Below are 15,309 nucleotides of genomic sequence, written 5' to 3' on the forward strand. Positions count from 1 at the left end.
AGAAAAATCGCGGCCGGGGGGCGGCACGACGCGCCTTGCGTTTCCCTCTAGTCCGGCCGTGGTGTTCAATCACATCTTAACATGCGGCGGGATGGCGACCAAGTTCTTCGTCAAATATGCGACGCTCTTCTGGCTATCACACCTCGTTCTCTGATTACGCGTTCACCGTTAGCTGCTATAGCTACCACAAGGTTTTGTGTAATCATTTAACATGGACGTTGGTCGTCGGGATGGAGATGTACCACCAATCATCAAAGTAAGTGCATCCATGTTAAACGGCGCTATTGCTGCCAGACATCAATATACATTGTGCAAACTGGGGTCCACCAAGACTTCAGTGACGTATTTCCGTCACGGAAATGACGTCGAAAAAATTTATACGATCAGATGGCAAAGATAAAAAGTACCGTCAACGGGCATCGAACGCACGACCGCTCGGTCCGCAACAACAGATGCCGGGCACGTTATCCACTGCGCCACGGTCACAGACTCTCCAGGCTTTACAAACGAGCCTTTTATATCTACCACTCTCCCGGTCGGCGGTGTGGTGTTGCCCTCTGGGAGCGTAAAGTAAAGTAATTCTTCATTACTGTGGCCTCCGCGATTAGCACCTGCAATGCGTTACACGTCCGTCCCATTGGGCGCGTTTTCAATAAAAGTTCAATTTTGTCAGTGCGTTAACGCACCGCGAGGTGGCGACCTCAACCTAAGCGTCGTAAAAGCGTCTGCCTCGCTAATAGCATCAAGCCAAGCTAATCCAAACCAAAAATAGCTCAGCGACGCGCGCCTGCCTCACCTGGCTGTAACACCGCGTTCCCCGCTCGCGCGCTCGCCCCGAAAAAAATCGCAGCCGGGCTACTGGGGCGGCACGACGCGCTTTGCGTTTCCCTATAGTCCGCCCATGGTGTTCAATCACATTTTAACATGCCGCGGGATGGCGACCAAGTACTGCGTCCAATATGCGACGCTCTTCTGGCTATCACACCTAGTTCTCTACGCTTTCACCGGTAATTACTACAGCTACCACAAGGGTTTGTTTAATCATTTAACATGGACGCTAGTCGTCGGGATGGAGATGTACAACCAATCATGAAAGTGGGTGCATCTACGTTAAACAGTGCTATAGCTACCAGACATCAATGTGCATTGTGCAAACTCTCTGATATCGATGTACAGTAAACATTCAGTTACATCTGTAAGGGCACGCTTTACTTTCGTGTTATTCCGATTTCTATGACGGAGGGATCAACCATTTTTTTTTCCTTCCCAAACTCTACCTTTCTTAAACTGCGCGACAAGACGAGGACACAAGTAAAGAAACATTCAAAACACCACGAGCTCGTGGTGTTTTGAATGTTTCTTTACTTGTGTCCTCGTCTTTTCGCGCAGTTTAAGAAAGTTTATCGCAATGAACCAACTAGCCTGCCAGAACGTATTACCAAACTCTACCCATAGTTTAATCTACGTTTCACGAGAGGACTGCTGAAAGTCTGGCTCACCTTGTCCTTCTCGTTGGCTGTTCTGGACACCAAGCACTTGGACATTCCGGTCGCTTCTGAAGGAGTAGAGCAAGTGTATGATTTGCCTTAAGTGTAGACTAGGAGCACAAGTAAAGGACCAGGGCCACAGTGTCAATCAGTACACACTTATGCTGCATGCGAGCAAGAGCAGGGAAGGCAGTTGACCGCTGGCGTTCAGTCCGCGCAACGATAGGCAAGGCTCGAGCTAATGCCTGAGCTAGAACGGCAAATGAAATCGAGAATCAAGCTGGCTTCGATCTGACATGCTTCTCACCACACCACCGCGACCACCGCGTACTGCCACGTCATGTATGGCCTTGGCCGCAAGAGTGAAATAGAAGTCTTGGACAGTGTGCACAACCGGATGTTCTACGCTTGGTTGACAGCCTTTCACACGTCCAATACAAACCTGCCTCCAGCGTGCCGCGGAGACATGAAGTAGAAAAGCAAAAACCCGACAGAGTTGGCGAACCTGAGACAAACAGAGAGGAGGAGGGTGGAACAAGTGAGTTGTTTTGTATGACGCCATAAATGTCTAGACTGAACGGCGTTGAGTGTCAGTACTTCGACGGCACCTGGCGTGAGCGCATTCGGCGAAACCGCTGGCTGCAGAAGCGGTGCGGATAAAATTTCTGTGGAGCAGTTGCGCCAGTGAAATTTTAGTCTGGCCATTCTCTTACCGTTTGCAACCCACCCCTCCTCCCCCGCAGGAAGATTCCTGGCGCTGCTTATGCGCAACCTAAGGACGCACTCGGACAGACCAGAAAACAACAACAAGCGTTCCGTTTCTTGTCTTCATTTTCTTTTTGTGTGGTGTGCGTACTTTGATTGAGCTCATCCCCAACATTAACTACGATCGTCTGAGCTCGTGAGAAGGAACCTGCGTTGCGTAAACGAAAGTTCCCGTGGAATGAGTGTGAGTGCTAATGACATTATACCAGACTTCAAAAACTCACAGAGCTCTTTATGAATTTGCCTTAGATGACGCGAAGGCGAAAACCATCTTCTCAGTCGATGTACTGATCCCACCCCTCCCCATCCTAAAGCTTTCTGCGCCTCACCTGGTTTTGCACCGCCACCTTCATCGGCCCACTTATGACCAAGCGACGATATCATGTGATCACGTAATCCAGTGACTTCATAGTGACGTCATGGTGACATCATACGGTGACGACAAGGTACGATGATGATTTTTTTCATCACTCGTGTTGCCAGAAATTGTGACGTCGTCATGGCGTCTTCACATGTAATCTACACATTGTCAAAGGTGGGCCGATGCCGAAGGTACTCCCAATCCACCTGAGGTGGCGAAAATTTGCATTGCTCCCGATCCCGGAGGCAATGTAAAATCACGTTTGGTGCGGAAACCTTTTATTTTTTTTTGGGGGGGGGGGGGGAGAATCAATACAATCGACTTAGACAAAAAAGGAGAAGATGGTTTTTGCCTTATCGTTACCTTAGGCAAGTGCATAAGGGAGCGTGTGACCTTTAATATCGTACGTGGACAGGCGGTTTTAAAAAATTAGTTTTTATAAAAGGAGAACTTTTATGAGCAGATTGCATTCTGCTCATAGCAGGCAAACAGAGCGCGTTTTTATTGCGCTAGCACCCGCTACATTAAGTTCATCCAGCAGCTCACCGGAATTCGACCCCAGGTAGCACAAAACGGATAATTGACGTTTTATAAACGTTTATCCGAGACGATAAAAAACGTTTAGAAAACGTCACGGAATAGAAGCTAAAGGTCTAGAAAACGTTTTATATCTCGTCTAATGTCCGGCTAGAATCCGTTTTTAAGACCATCTAGAAAACGTTTTTAAGACGATCTAAAAAACGTTTTTAAGACGTTCTAGAAAACGTTTTAAAAACGTTTTAAACACGTCGCAAAAAATCCCATTTTTAAAACAGATAAAAATACCCCATTCCATCGTCTTTAAAAAGACGTTTTCTAAACGTTTTTAAGACGATCTAGAAAACGTTTTAAAAACGTCGCAAAAGATCCAATTTTAAAAATAAAAATATCCCATTGCATCGTCTTTGAAAAGACGTTTTCTAAACGTTTTTAAGACGTCATGCAGGATCTCTTTTCTTTTAGGTGTTTTGTTTTTGCGCATACAATTATAATAGTGCACGTTTTTAGGAAGCCCCCTCTGTTATAGTAATTACAGTTACTTTATTCTGTAGTTACTATTACAGAGTGAGAGCTCAGTAGATTCACAGACAAAAGTGGTCATGTCATAATTTATTATGTAAAACAGCAACGATTCCTGTACAGCATAGAAACGTAAAAAACACGAAATGAGATATAGCATGCGACTATATAATATTATTCAGAAGCGGCAAAAGAATGCAAAATATCGCGGTAATTAAAATGCAGCTATATAGTATCCAACCTTCGAGAACACTTTTTGTTGCACGATTCATCATTCGCAAAATTGTCAAACAACTAACAGTGCAATATGACAAAATTTAGGATCTGGCACAGCCATTCAGCAATATGTAGGCGTCGACTCACTATTAGCTTTACTTAATCAAACGCAAAGATGAAGTGAAGAGAAATTGTCGAAAAGGGAATGTCGCTGAAGCCAACGACTCGACAAGGGGACTAGTTTCCGTCAGGCAGGGGCGTAGGCAGAAATTTTTTTCGGGGAAGGGGGGGGGGGGGGGTTCAACCGTACTTTATGTATGTTCGTGCGTGCGTTTGTATGTGTGCGTGTATATAAATGCGAGCAAAATTGAAAATTTTTTCGGGGGGGGGGTTTGAACCCCCCCCCCCCCCCCCTTGGCTACGCCCCTGCCGTCAGGGCCCTGACGAAGACAAGCATTCACGATGATACGTTTCCACAACGCTTCATCTTCCGCTGAACTTTTTTCTTGTAGGAAGGAGAGAGAGACAGAAGGAACAGAGGATACAGGGAGGTTAACTAGCGTCCAGTTTGCTACCCTACTAATGGGAGGAGAATGAGGGAGTAAAAATAGAGAGAAAGAGACACATTTCACAACACACACACAGAGGAGTGTATCACAGGTGGTCACTCGATTTGGTGCCTTGAAGTACTGCAGGAGGGCTCGTGTGGTTTTCTGGGCTGATGTGCTATGAAGACAGACTCCCAAGATCTTTCCTTCAGGAAAAGGCCGACCGTGAAGTCTCCTGAAGGCACACTGGAGAGTCAGGCGATGTGTTTGAAATAGCATACAGCGGCACAAATGATGATCGATAGTCTCTATGCAGTTGCGGTTATCGCACATTGATGAAGCTGCCCTACCAATCCGATAGGTGAATGAGTTAGAAGACGCTACACCGAGCCACAGCCAACACAGCAACACAACAAAAAAGACGTGGACAGTATAAGTGGACAGGACAGCGCTTACTCCTGTCCACTTCTACTGTCCAAGTTTTTTTTTTTTTTTTTTCAGTGTGCTTCAACCTAATTTTCCAAACATGAACGTAAACCAACAGGCCCAACTCGCCATCTTGCTCCAACACAGCATTCTAAGCAGGAAAGGAGGCATGCATCAAGCACCTGGTGTGTGTCTCCCTTCGTTTCAAAACAATCGTTCAGTAGCGCTACTTAAGACCACAGTTAGTGGAAATCGACTCCAATGTGTTGAAATCACTAATAACAAAACAAAAATGCAAAATAATATTTGGCCCACCCAGCCAAGAATGCGTAATCAAAAAAGAACGTAAATTGCTTGCAAAATCACTGTTGCTGAAGTGCATTGCTCACAAAATGAAACTTTTAGGAACGTTCTTACAACATGCCTCTGTTGGAACATTTCTCACTGAAAAAAATGTAAAAAGCTCTGGCATCATTACAGAAGTAAGATAGACGTCGGGAACAAAAGGCGCCATTTTAGACGTTAGCTAAAAATATTTGTGGATGCAGCATACGTGTTTCAAACGGCGCCCACTAAAGAAGTAACGGTTTCAGGCTTCAAAATGCAGCGTACAAAACTTATCACAGAAATTATGGTCTGACAACCCTAGAGAGCACACAGTTAAGCTTAAATGTGCCATGGCTAGCAGAAAATATGAACACTGTAAATTACAGCGACATATAACAAAAAGTACGACTAAACCAACTGTAGCGCGAAAACAAAATGTATGAACAGAAAACTAATCGAAACGACCACAAAAATTACAATGAATGAGCCACTTACTTAAATGAATAAATAAAAATTAGCAATACGAAAATACCAGCCTGATAAAAAAAAACATCTTTCTTTTATGATGCCCAGTATTAGAAAATGTCAGGATAAAAGAACAAATAATATAATGATAAGACACATCAGCTAAAGAAATTGAGACTCTTCCCCATTCCCCATTTTTTACTCAATAAGCACACAGCTGTAAACTCAGGATTGTCAGAGGCAGATCACGGTATTGCACTTAGTACATCACATTGCTCAGTGTCAAAATATCACAATGTGTGGCAAGTCAGTCTGAACACATGGCTTCATAACAGGTACTTGATGGAAATCACTAGGCACATCCGGAAGTCTGCAAAGAACACTACAAATAGCATGCACACGAAAGTTATTGTGCCATTAGCAGCATGGGGCAGCGTTCCATGTCAAATATATTTTAGCACAATAGCCCTAGTGCGGTTTCTTGAAGATGCCGACAAACAAAGGCGCTCAAAAAAAGTTAACTGCTTTACAAACTGTGACCTTTTGCTTTGAAAGTTTCCAAGGAAAAGAGGAAAATGTCAATCTCTTGACATCCATCTTTTTTCATACTAAAACCTGTCAGTCAGCCCATCAAAAAGAAGAAAGTAATAATTTAGTTGGTGTAGCCTTTGTTTCTAAACATCTAGGGCAAGTACCATCTGCAATAAATAGGAGAAAAGATCATTTCATTATTTGTTATTATACCTAAAAATAGGACAGTGTGAAAAGATGAAAACTCGATAACACCGTATGGCGACAGAGAGCAAGCCTGCTACATTTAACCAGTCGCGAAAGACGCGCAATAGAACCTCTTGGTTCTGCTAAGAGCTGCAGGCTTTACCGAGAAAGGAAGAGGTTAACAGAATAGGGGAAACATAAATCACAAGTCCGAAAGCGCATTGAGATAGTCAAGGCAGCACTGAGAAAAAATGCCGAACTCCTCCCCGTGAAACGCGTCTTTGACTCTCATGCCCTCAGAAATTCGCAACTAACGGAAAAGCGTGACCAGCCTCTCGTTACATGCAGCTAGTACTGTGGAAGAAACCATGAACCAGTACGCTGTCGCTGCAAAGATTCTGTCATCCACAAACTTCAGTGACACAATAAAACAGATGACACATGCCGTAACTTCCAACAATGCTCGTTCATCGCCATTGCGCGTGCATTATACGCTACGTACGCAACAAACGCTATCTGCGTATCCCATTGTAAAACTGGCTACTCTGCATGCGTCGTACGCCATCCTCTTGCGCACTCACGTTAAGTGGCGGAAATAGCAAAGGCGCCCAACGAACGCTATCTTTGCGTACCCTATTCTAAAACTGCTTCCTACGCGGCACACGTAGCTTAAGCTAATGTGTATCTTGAAACTACCTCATCAAGCGGCCAAGAAAAGACAGTCATTTTACTGAAATTAGGTTAACAAATATAAATATGGTTTTCGCTCATGTTCGTTCGAGCATGAACGGAAACCATGACGTGCATTTACGTTTAGACAGCTTTATCATGTATGCTAAATAAATTCCGCAGTAACGTACTGCTGAAACATGTCGCACATGCAGCCCGTGATGCAATTAAACACGCTTTCCATTTGCCATAGTTCTCGAATACTGAGCGCAAATGCAGTAAAAATGAACTTACCTTCAAAAATGAAGAAGCCTGTGGTTTACAGTATCCGCAAATCCACAGAAAACTAATCGCACATCAAAGTAACCACGCCCATCCTTCGAGCATAGAAGAAAGGAAGTTGCGAGAGCGTCCCGCGCGCAAGCTGATGAGTGAAGTTTTCCGCAGAGAATCTTACGGGACTCTAACCGTCACTCAGCGTAACAGTCGCTCCACACAGACATACTTGCACTCCGGTCCACAAGTTTAACACGCAGCGAAGTATAGTTTCTTCACAGCTGCGTTTATAGCCTCCACGAACCACGACACAAGCACGAAATATAGCAAAAGAGTGCATGACCGGTGAGCTCGACCGTCCATGCGAAATCGGCGAGTTTAACTGACATTGCAGAAGCAACGGCCGCGCGGATGGATACAGTCAGCGCTAAGGCCTTCGTGCGGAAGTTAGACGGTTATCGCTACGAGTAAATTATAGTAAATTACGTAAAGTTTACTGGTTAACGAACTTTAAGTCTTCATTATTGCTGATGCAATGTAGACACCATACGCCTTTATCCTTTTGCGCGTTACTTTCTTTATCGCAATGAGAGATGGCGTGCGCAGGCTCGAGTTCAAATTTCAATTCGCGGCGGTTCATGCATGCCCATGCATGCAAGGGCCAAGTGGCCCGCAGTCCGCTGCTGGGCGGCAAAACGTCTTATAAAGTGCGTCTTCTAGACGTCACGAACAAGACGTTTTTGAAACGTCGAAATTGGTTTAGGATCGAACAAACGTCTTGACATATACGTTCCATACCAAAATGGTTTAAAAAAATGCCTTTTCTAGATGTTATCAAAAACGGATATAATACGGATTTTCTGTGACGTTTTTAAAACGTCGAAATTGGTTTAGAATCGAACAAACGTCTTGAAATATACATTGCAGACCAAAATGGTCTTAAAAAATGCGTTTTCAAGACGTTATCAAAAACGGATATAATACGGATTTTCTGTGACGTTTTTAAAACGTCGAAATTGGTTTAGAATCGAACAAACGTCATGAAATATACGTTTCAGACCAAAATGGTCTTAAAAAATGCGTTTTCTAGACTTTATCAAAAACGGATATAATACGGATTTTCTGTGACGTTTTTAAAACGTCGAAATTGGTTTAGAATCCGTTTTATCCCATTTATCCCTAAAAAAAACGTTTTCTAGACCATGTGTGCTACCTGGGCAAGCTGCTTCAGCCCCGTCCAAGAGCATCTTCGAGATACTCGCAGTCGCAAACACTGTGACGAATATACCAATAGTAAGCGTTGTGCGATGTTCCAGCACGTTTAGTTGTGTGTCACCTTGTATGTCATCTTGACCACCTTTTCTCAATGTTTCACGATTGCCCTATTACTGTTCTTGTCCTTCGTAGCAGCTTAATTACCACGTGCCGAAAGATTTGCTCAATTCCCAAGTCGGCAAAGATTGGGTAGTGTCAGGGGTTCAACCCCCCCCCCCCCGAAATTTTTCAGTTTTGCTTGCGTATATATACACGCCAGGGGCGTAGCCAGAAATTTTTTTCGGGGGGGTTCAACAATACTTCATGTATGTTCGTGCGTGCGTTTGTATGTGTGCGTGTATATATACGCAGGCAAAATTGAAAAACTTCGGGGGGGGGGGTTGAACCCCCCCAACCCCCCCCCTTGGCTACGCCCCTGATACACGCACACATACAAACGCAAGCACGAACATACATAAGGTGTGGTTGAACCACCCCCCCCCCCCCCCCCCGAAAAAAATTTCTGGCTACGCCCCTGGGTAGCGTGCATCACTGTCCGTCAGCGGCAGCCATCCCCACATATTTCCAGAAGAAATGATCACCCATGCAATCTGGACACCACTGCTTTAGCTAATCTGCTTCAAGTTTCCTCTCCTATTCTCCTGTACAAGCCTTTAGCCCTTCTGTGAAGACATGTGCCACTAAATTACTTCATTTCCGTGCGCTGCTGTCATTTCCTAAATTGCATTGAAGGGCTCGTGTACGCGGGAATTCACGAAAAGAATGAGTCAGCTTTGGCTTGATGTGCCAAAAAGGTCTTTGCATCACTTGATGTTGAACAGTTCATTTTTAGTGCGACCACGCACTTCAACATTGCAACACTAATGCGACTCTCTGCGTGAATTCATATTGTAGCTAACTATGCTCGACATGGTTTTTCTCCCACGACCCAGCTGTATCTAACCCCTCAACTGAAGGTCCAGGCGCGTACAAGGTGGACTTCTACCACGACAACCAGATCCAGCGCTGGTACGACGACAGCCTGCGGTGGTGTCAGGACTCCTCGCAGCTGGCCACCGAGGAGTCTGCTCAGAGGCTCGTTTCTCAGTTGGACCAAGTCTACTATGTAGACAAGCACGAGACCATACGCATTCCGGGGGAAGTAGTCTTCCAGGACCTCCACGTCCAAGAGGCCATTCGAGCTCAGCAGGCAAGTCTTGAGTCGCCATGATGTGTACACTTGCGTGATTCAAAATCGCAAGCTCAGGCGCTTCATTTCGCACTAAATTGTGGCTCAAAACCTTCTCTGTAAAATTGGGGCGTTCTGCGGTCGCCTCTTGATCTTGGGATAGGAACTGGGCGTGTTGGTTTAACATGTTCAGAGTTGAAAGTGGGGGCGAAGACAAGTCATAAGAAACGCTCTCACAAAGTGTCTTGTTTCTTGAGCTTCAGTTGGACGTCCGCAGCAGGTCTGCGGACGCAGGCGGCCAGCCATTCCTAATGCCAGGCTGCGTGCGCAGACTTGTTGCAGGTACCAAAACTGCCTTCTGTTATGATTGTGCTTCGAGCCTTTCACCGCTGAACGTCAACCTTGCCATTCGGAAAAGGAAACCAGCGAAAAAGAGCAGTGAACAACCAGACAGCACAAGCGCTGGACCAGCACTTGTGCTGTCTGGCTGTTCTTCACAATCTTCGCTTTTTTTTTTTTTCGCCGGTTTCCACTTTCAAATAGCATGAACCAACTCTCCCAGCAAGCTACGTTATTGGTCATTCTCACCGTATTGCATGTTACCTGCACATCGCCCACAACTGTTTTCTACGATTACAAATTCTCTACTGTAAATATTCAATTAATTTGTTTAAATTACCAGTTACAAAGCTCCGACCCGTACTATACGACCAGTCATCTTCCCTTTCTTTTATTCCGCTGTCTGAAACACTTTTTAGATCTGCGCAATTCAGGGAGATTTAATATCTCAATCTTCATCCTTAGTTCGAAGAACTTGCTTCTGGAGAGAGCTACAGCGTCAAGGATCTGGAAGAGCTTGAAAAACTCCAAACGGAACTGAACGCGATGAAGGACACCCTACGCGGCATGCTGACTGAACTCAATGACGCTCTGAAGCTCACTGGAGACCAAGCCCTCGTCGGTATGCTGCGAGTTTTGATCTGAACTTTCCGGTTTTTTTTTTTCGCTGTATTACAGCTATCGTGATAAGTGTGCGTGTCTGTAATGACCTGATTCTTTAGCTTGCGTTCAGAATTACCAGGCAAGTTTTTCGTTCGAAAATAGGATAGGAAAATGACGGTTCAATCTAGAGAGAGGTCTCTTTGATAGCACTTGCCTTCGAGAAGCCGCTTCCTCGTACCACTAACATTCGATCAGATGAATTAAGCATGAAACTTTCTCACACCCCACAAGGTGATCTCTTAAATGGGTGCTGCCTTTTTTTTTCTTAAATGAGTGATTTGCTTTGAATTCGTCAGCTCGTTTTATTTTCCCCTCTTCAATGGCACTTTTGTATTTAGTTTTGAACACAAGCTACAGCCACGGAAGGTTCAAGATGCTAGGGAGCGGCTCGGCTACGTTGTCATCTATTTGCCTACGCATTTGGGCGTGGAATATGTCGCCACATTGTTTAACAGCTACGCGCGCCTTTAAACACGACCCACTCGTCCTCCGCACGGCCACCATGCTCGCGACTGCGGTGCACCTTTATGTGCACTGTTATTCTGTGAGCCCTTTCAGCTGAGTTAAATTTAGATATGCATCACATTTAAGTGAACAAGAAAAATACATTACGCAGTGAAAACAAGTTTTTCACGTAAAGGACTGTTTTTGTTGTTGCACAGGCGACTATCACTTCGATCACATCACATTGGACTGTCCGCCGCACGGCTGCAAACTCGGCCAACTCGAAACCCTCTACGTGAACAAGGAGGACGTCTCCAACCTTCCCAGCCGCCTATTCTTCACCAACGCCCCTCAGTTCCCTAACGCTGCCATGTCGTTCGAGAGCCTTCGTGTGCAGAACTTGCAGGCCGACGGGTTGGTCAATGGACTAAATGTCTCCACTCTCGTTACCGTCTCTGGGAATCATGCTCTCAGTGGCAACATTCGCTTCGCAAGGCCAGTCCATGCTCTCAACGACGTTGTCGCCGCCAGCCTCAGCGGCCTCCTCTTCTCGCCTCGCCATCTGCTACTCACAGAAGGAGACCAAGTCCAGACTGCAGAACTCACGATGACAGATGCTACTGTTCATGTCTTGCACGTAAGATGATGATGATGATGATGATGATTTCCTTTATGCATGGCTCACACCCACTCTGGGGGATTGGCCAAGAAACGATTAATTTTAGGTAGAAGTGGCCACATATGATTTCTGACTAATGAATTATAGAGTAGTTAGAAAAAATGCATAATGCTAATTTAAAATTCAGAGTTAAAACCGCCCTGATTCAATTAAGAATTTTTGTACAGCGGAACAGGCATCCCGGTGACAATGACCTAATGAGGAGGCTCCCAAGGATAGCGTATTAGAAGTAATGAAATCCAATCTAATTCGATTAAACGCTGCTTTGAGAATGTTTTTCCTTAGTAAATTGAAACGGATACATGATAAGAAATGATGTTCAACTGTTTCGTCCTGGTTACAAAACGAGCAAAGAGGGGAGGGAGCCAGACCAGATCTATGCATATAAAAGTTTAGTTTTGGAACGCGACATCGTAATTTAGTAAAAATAACTTCATCTTTTCTTGTTGAACAGAAATTCCTAGGCCAAGGGAACAAGAGGTGTCGATATTCGTTTAGATGAGTGATTAATGTTTTGCCGGAGTCTTGAATTATGACACGCCTTCTAAATCTTCCTCCTTCCTTTATTTCGTCGCCAGTGCGATGGCGATAGAACTGCAGTTTTCGTCATCTAGCAAGAGAATACTCAGACTGGCTTATCGCAGGTTCACCGATGATGGCCTGCGATATTGCTACAGGGAATGGTGTGCGACACCTTCAAACTCAGTCGATAAATCACACTTGATATTAATCAGTGGCATTGAGGACTTAACTTGCCGGTAATGGAATATTTTTCCCCCACGATGTCGCAGATTGGGCAAGCACAAATGTCAAGCACATTACTTCAATTTGTTCGTGAGACTCCTCCCAATTAGCTTTAAAAGTGCAGTGATGCTCAACGATCCCTTCTCTCCTATTCGATCCCGCGGCGGTAACCACATTTTCGATGGAGGAGAAAATGCTGGAGGCCCGTGTACTTGGATTTAGGTGGACGTTAAAGAATCCCAGGTGGTCGAAATTTGCGGAGCCCCCCACTACGGTGTGTCTCGCAATCATGTCGTGGTTTTGGCCCGCAAAATCCCTGAAATAGCCAACAAGAGATGGCGTCTCCTTTCACGCCCTGCGAATAGCCCTGTGTAGAACAAATGGTCTTAACGCTTGACATTGCCTCATTATCCGAATCTTCCTCTACCGATACGTTTTTCATACATCCAGACCTTTTTCCACCGTCGCTTTCTAGCAACAAAATGCATTTCATGTACGCGTTAGCTCAAAGCTCGCACCAAACTTATCTTTCCCCAGGTTGCTGTATCATGCAACGGAATTAGCCTCGACAAATTCTACCAGAACGCACTGACTCGCCATGCTAATCACGTCATAACTGGTCGGAAGATTGTGCGGGACCTGGCTGCGGAGGGTATGTTGCAGATAAGCGACTCGGGACTCTTCAACAACGTTAATCTGCACGATCTATGGCGCTCGGTCATGTGGGTTTATGGACACCAAGCCGTCACAGGTAATTGTTTCAGAAAGTGTTCCTGTTCACGGTTGTCGCCGAGAAATATGAATGTCTGATAGAATTGAGTATGAGACGGCACGACTAAAACGACACAAAGAAAAAAAAATACAACATTACGAATGCTTTTGAGGGTTTACTTAAAGAAAACCAACCTTTTATAAAATCTCAGAATAGACACGCGCACGCAAGTCGCAAGCGCTAAACTCACGATCTTTCTTCAAGGGGTTTCTCTCCTTCGGGCAGTACGAGAGATAGACCAATGACACCTTTGTCTGCTTAGTTTTTCCTTTTCCTATAAGCTTTGTTTCATGTACATGGGTGTACACGCGCACTTCTTACAATGGTAATTTGATAAACAAGCTAAGGAACGGACACGGAAGTGCTGACCAGCACGATGAATTAAGCTGTACCGCTTGGCCTATATAAACTTTTCCACAACTCATACGTATCTGATAGACCACATTATGCGTGCAATCGGTGAAACTGGTTTGATTAGCTTTGCACGTGAGAGCGTTTATACTATTTCATATTGAGGATAGCTTGCGAGGGGCATTGAAAAGGGCATAGTCTATTCAAAACTTTCTTTAGAGCAGGCGACAACTTGTCCACGTATGGCACCACGTGAATTGTTTCTTTTTCTGTTGCTTTTCTTGTGCTTCTTTTAGTCGCACTGTTTCATCCTCAGCTCTAAATATCAACAAACTAGCCTCCGTCAAGTTGTCACAACCGCTGATAGACGCACGTATCTAGATACGTCGGAGGTTACTGCTCGTAACTCTCATGCGTTTTATCAAACTCATTTGCGTACAGACGCCATCCTCTGTAGTCGATGCCATTAAACGAATAACGCTCGTCGTATACGTCGAACATTCCTGGTCGAACCGGAATACTCCCGCAGAATGCAGCGTATACCTACGGAATCTAGTAAGATGCTTCCCTTTCTGCCGTACCGCTCCATTAGTGTTTGGCTCACAAGGCAGTGAAAGCACTGTTGTGTTTTTTGAGGACTGGCTCGTGTGAATGCCTCTGACTTGTGGTGCAATCCCGCACGCTGCAGTGAATTCTCAGACTCTTTTTTCCTTCCCTTCCCTCCTGTCTCTCATCTTTCTACTCCCCTTCCCCTCTCCTAGTGTGGGTAGCCAACCGGAAGTTTTTCTGGTAAACCTTCCTGCCTTTTCTGTTTCCTTCCTTCCTGCTTCTCTAGCAGAGACGAGGATCAACGAGGAACAAGAGAGTATGTGTGACTCCTTCGGGGTAGTCCTGAATTGCCACGCATTACTCTTTATAGAAGCACTTTAACTCTCTTGTAGGTCACACGACTCTCGGAAGAGTACAATGACCTCCCAAAAAGTTGACGTGCCTCTTAGTCATGTACGTGGCCAGCCATGACTACCCGAAAGGAGTCAAAGGGCTTTTTTTTATTGCGATAGCAATATGGACACTCTCGGCGGATTTTTGCCGTCGGCATGTCCCGGATATGTATATATATATGTATGTATATATACACATAAAAAATGCACAAAGAAAAATAAAGCAGAAGAGAAAATTTCGAAGCACCCGACCGGGGATTCGAACCAGCGACCCCTCGTTCGCCAGGGCGTAGCGATAAACAACTCAATCACGCGCCATGCATGCGCCGTCGAAATAACGACGAGCTATTTATATACACCATTTACCGCTGGTGGTACGCAGATCTAGGAGCTTGAGCGTGTTTCCTATCACGCAACGCTCCATTTTCTTTCAATTCTCAACTGCCCTTGAGACGCGCACGACAAAGTGGTCCCTTTCTGTACAGACGCCCCCGTGTGGCAGGAGACTCAGAGGGGTCACTTCACGCGCCGCAGCTTAAAAAAAAATATCTAAGAGGCGTCCGATTCTCCATTGTCGACACTTGAACTGTGACAGTTGTTAATTCACGCTTGTCCTG

The 15,309-nt window shown here is 45.1% G+C and overlaps 1 protein-coding gene across 1 annotated transcript in view; it reads left to right on the forward strand.

The window, feature by feature from the left end:
• Positions 1-15,309, forward strand: part of LOC119381071 (uncharacterized) — a 36,799-nt gene that overhangs the window by 15,438 nt on the left and 6,052 nt on the right. Inside the window, exons 2-5 of the mRNA XM_037649061.2 lie at positions 9,524-9,780; positions 10,564-10,720; positions 11,424-11,842; positions 13,166-13,379. Coding sequence (XP_037504989.2) covers positions 9,524-9,780; positions 10,564-10,720; positions 11,424-11,842; positions 13,166-13,379 — 1,047 coding nt within the window. The remainder of the gene's footprint in view (positions 1-9,523; positions 9,781-10,563; positions 10,721-11,423; positions 11,843-13,165; positions 13,380-15,309) is intronic.

The sequence above is a fragment of the Rhipicephalus sanguineus genome, chromosome 2, assembly GCF_013339695.2.
Source record: "Rhipicephalus sanguineus isolate Rsan-2018 chromosome 2, BIME_Rsan_1.4, whole genome shotgun sequence".
In the NCBI taxonomy this organism is placed as follows: Eukaryota; Metazoa; Arthropoda; class Arachnida; order Ixodida; family Ixodidae; genus Rhipicephalus; species Rhipicephalus sanguineus.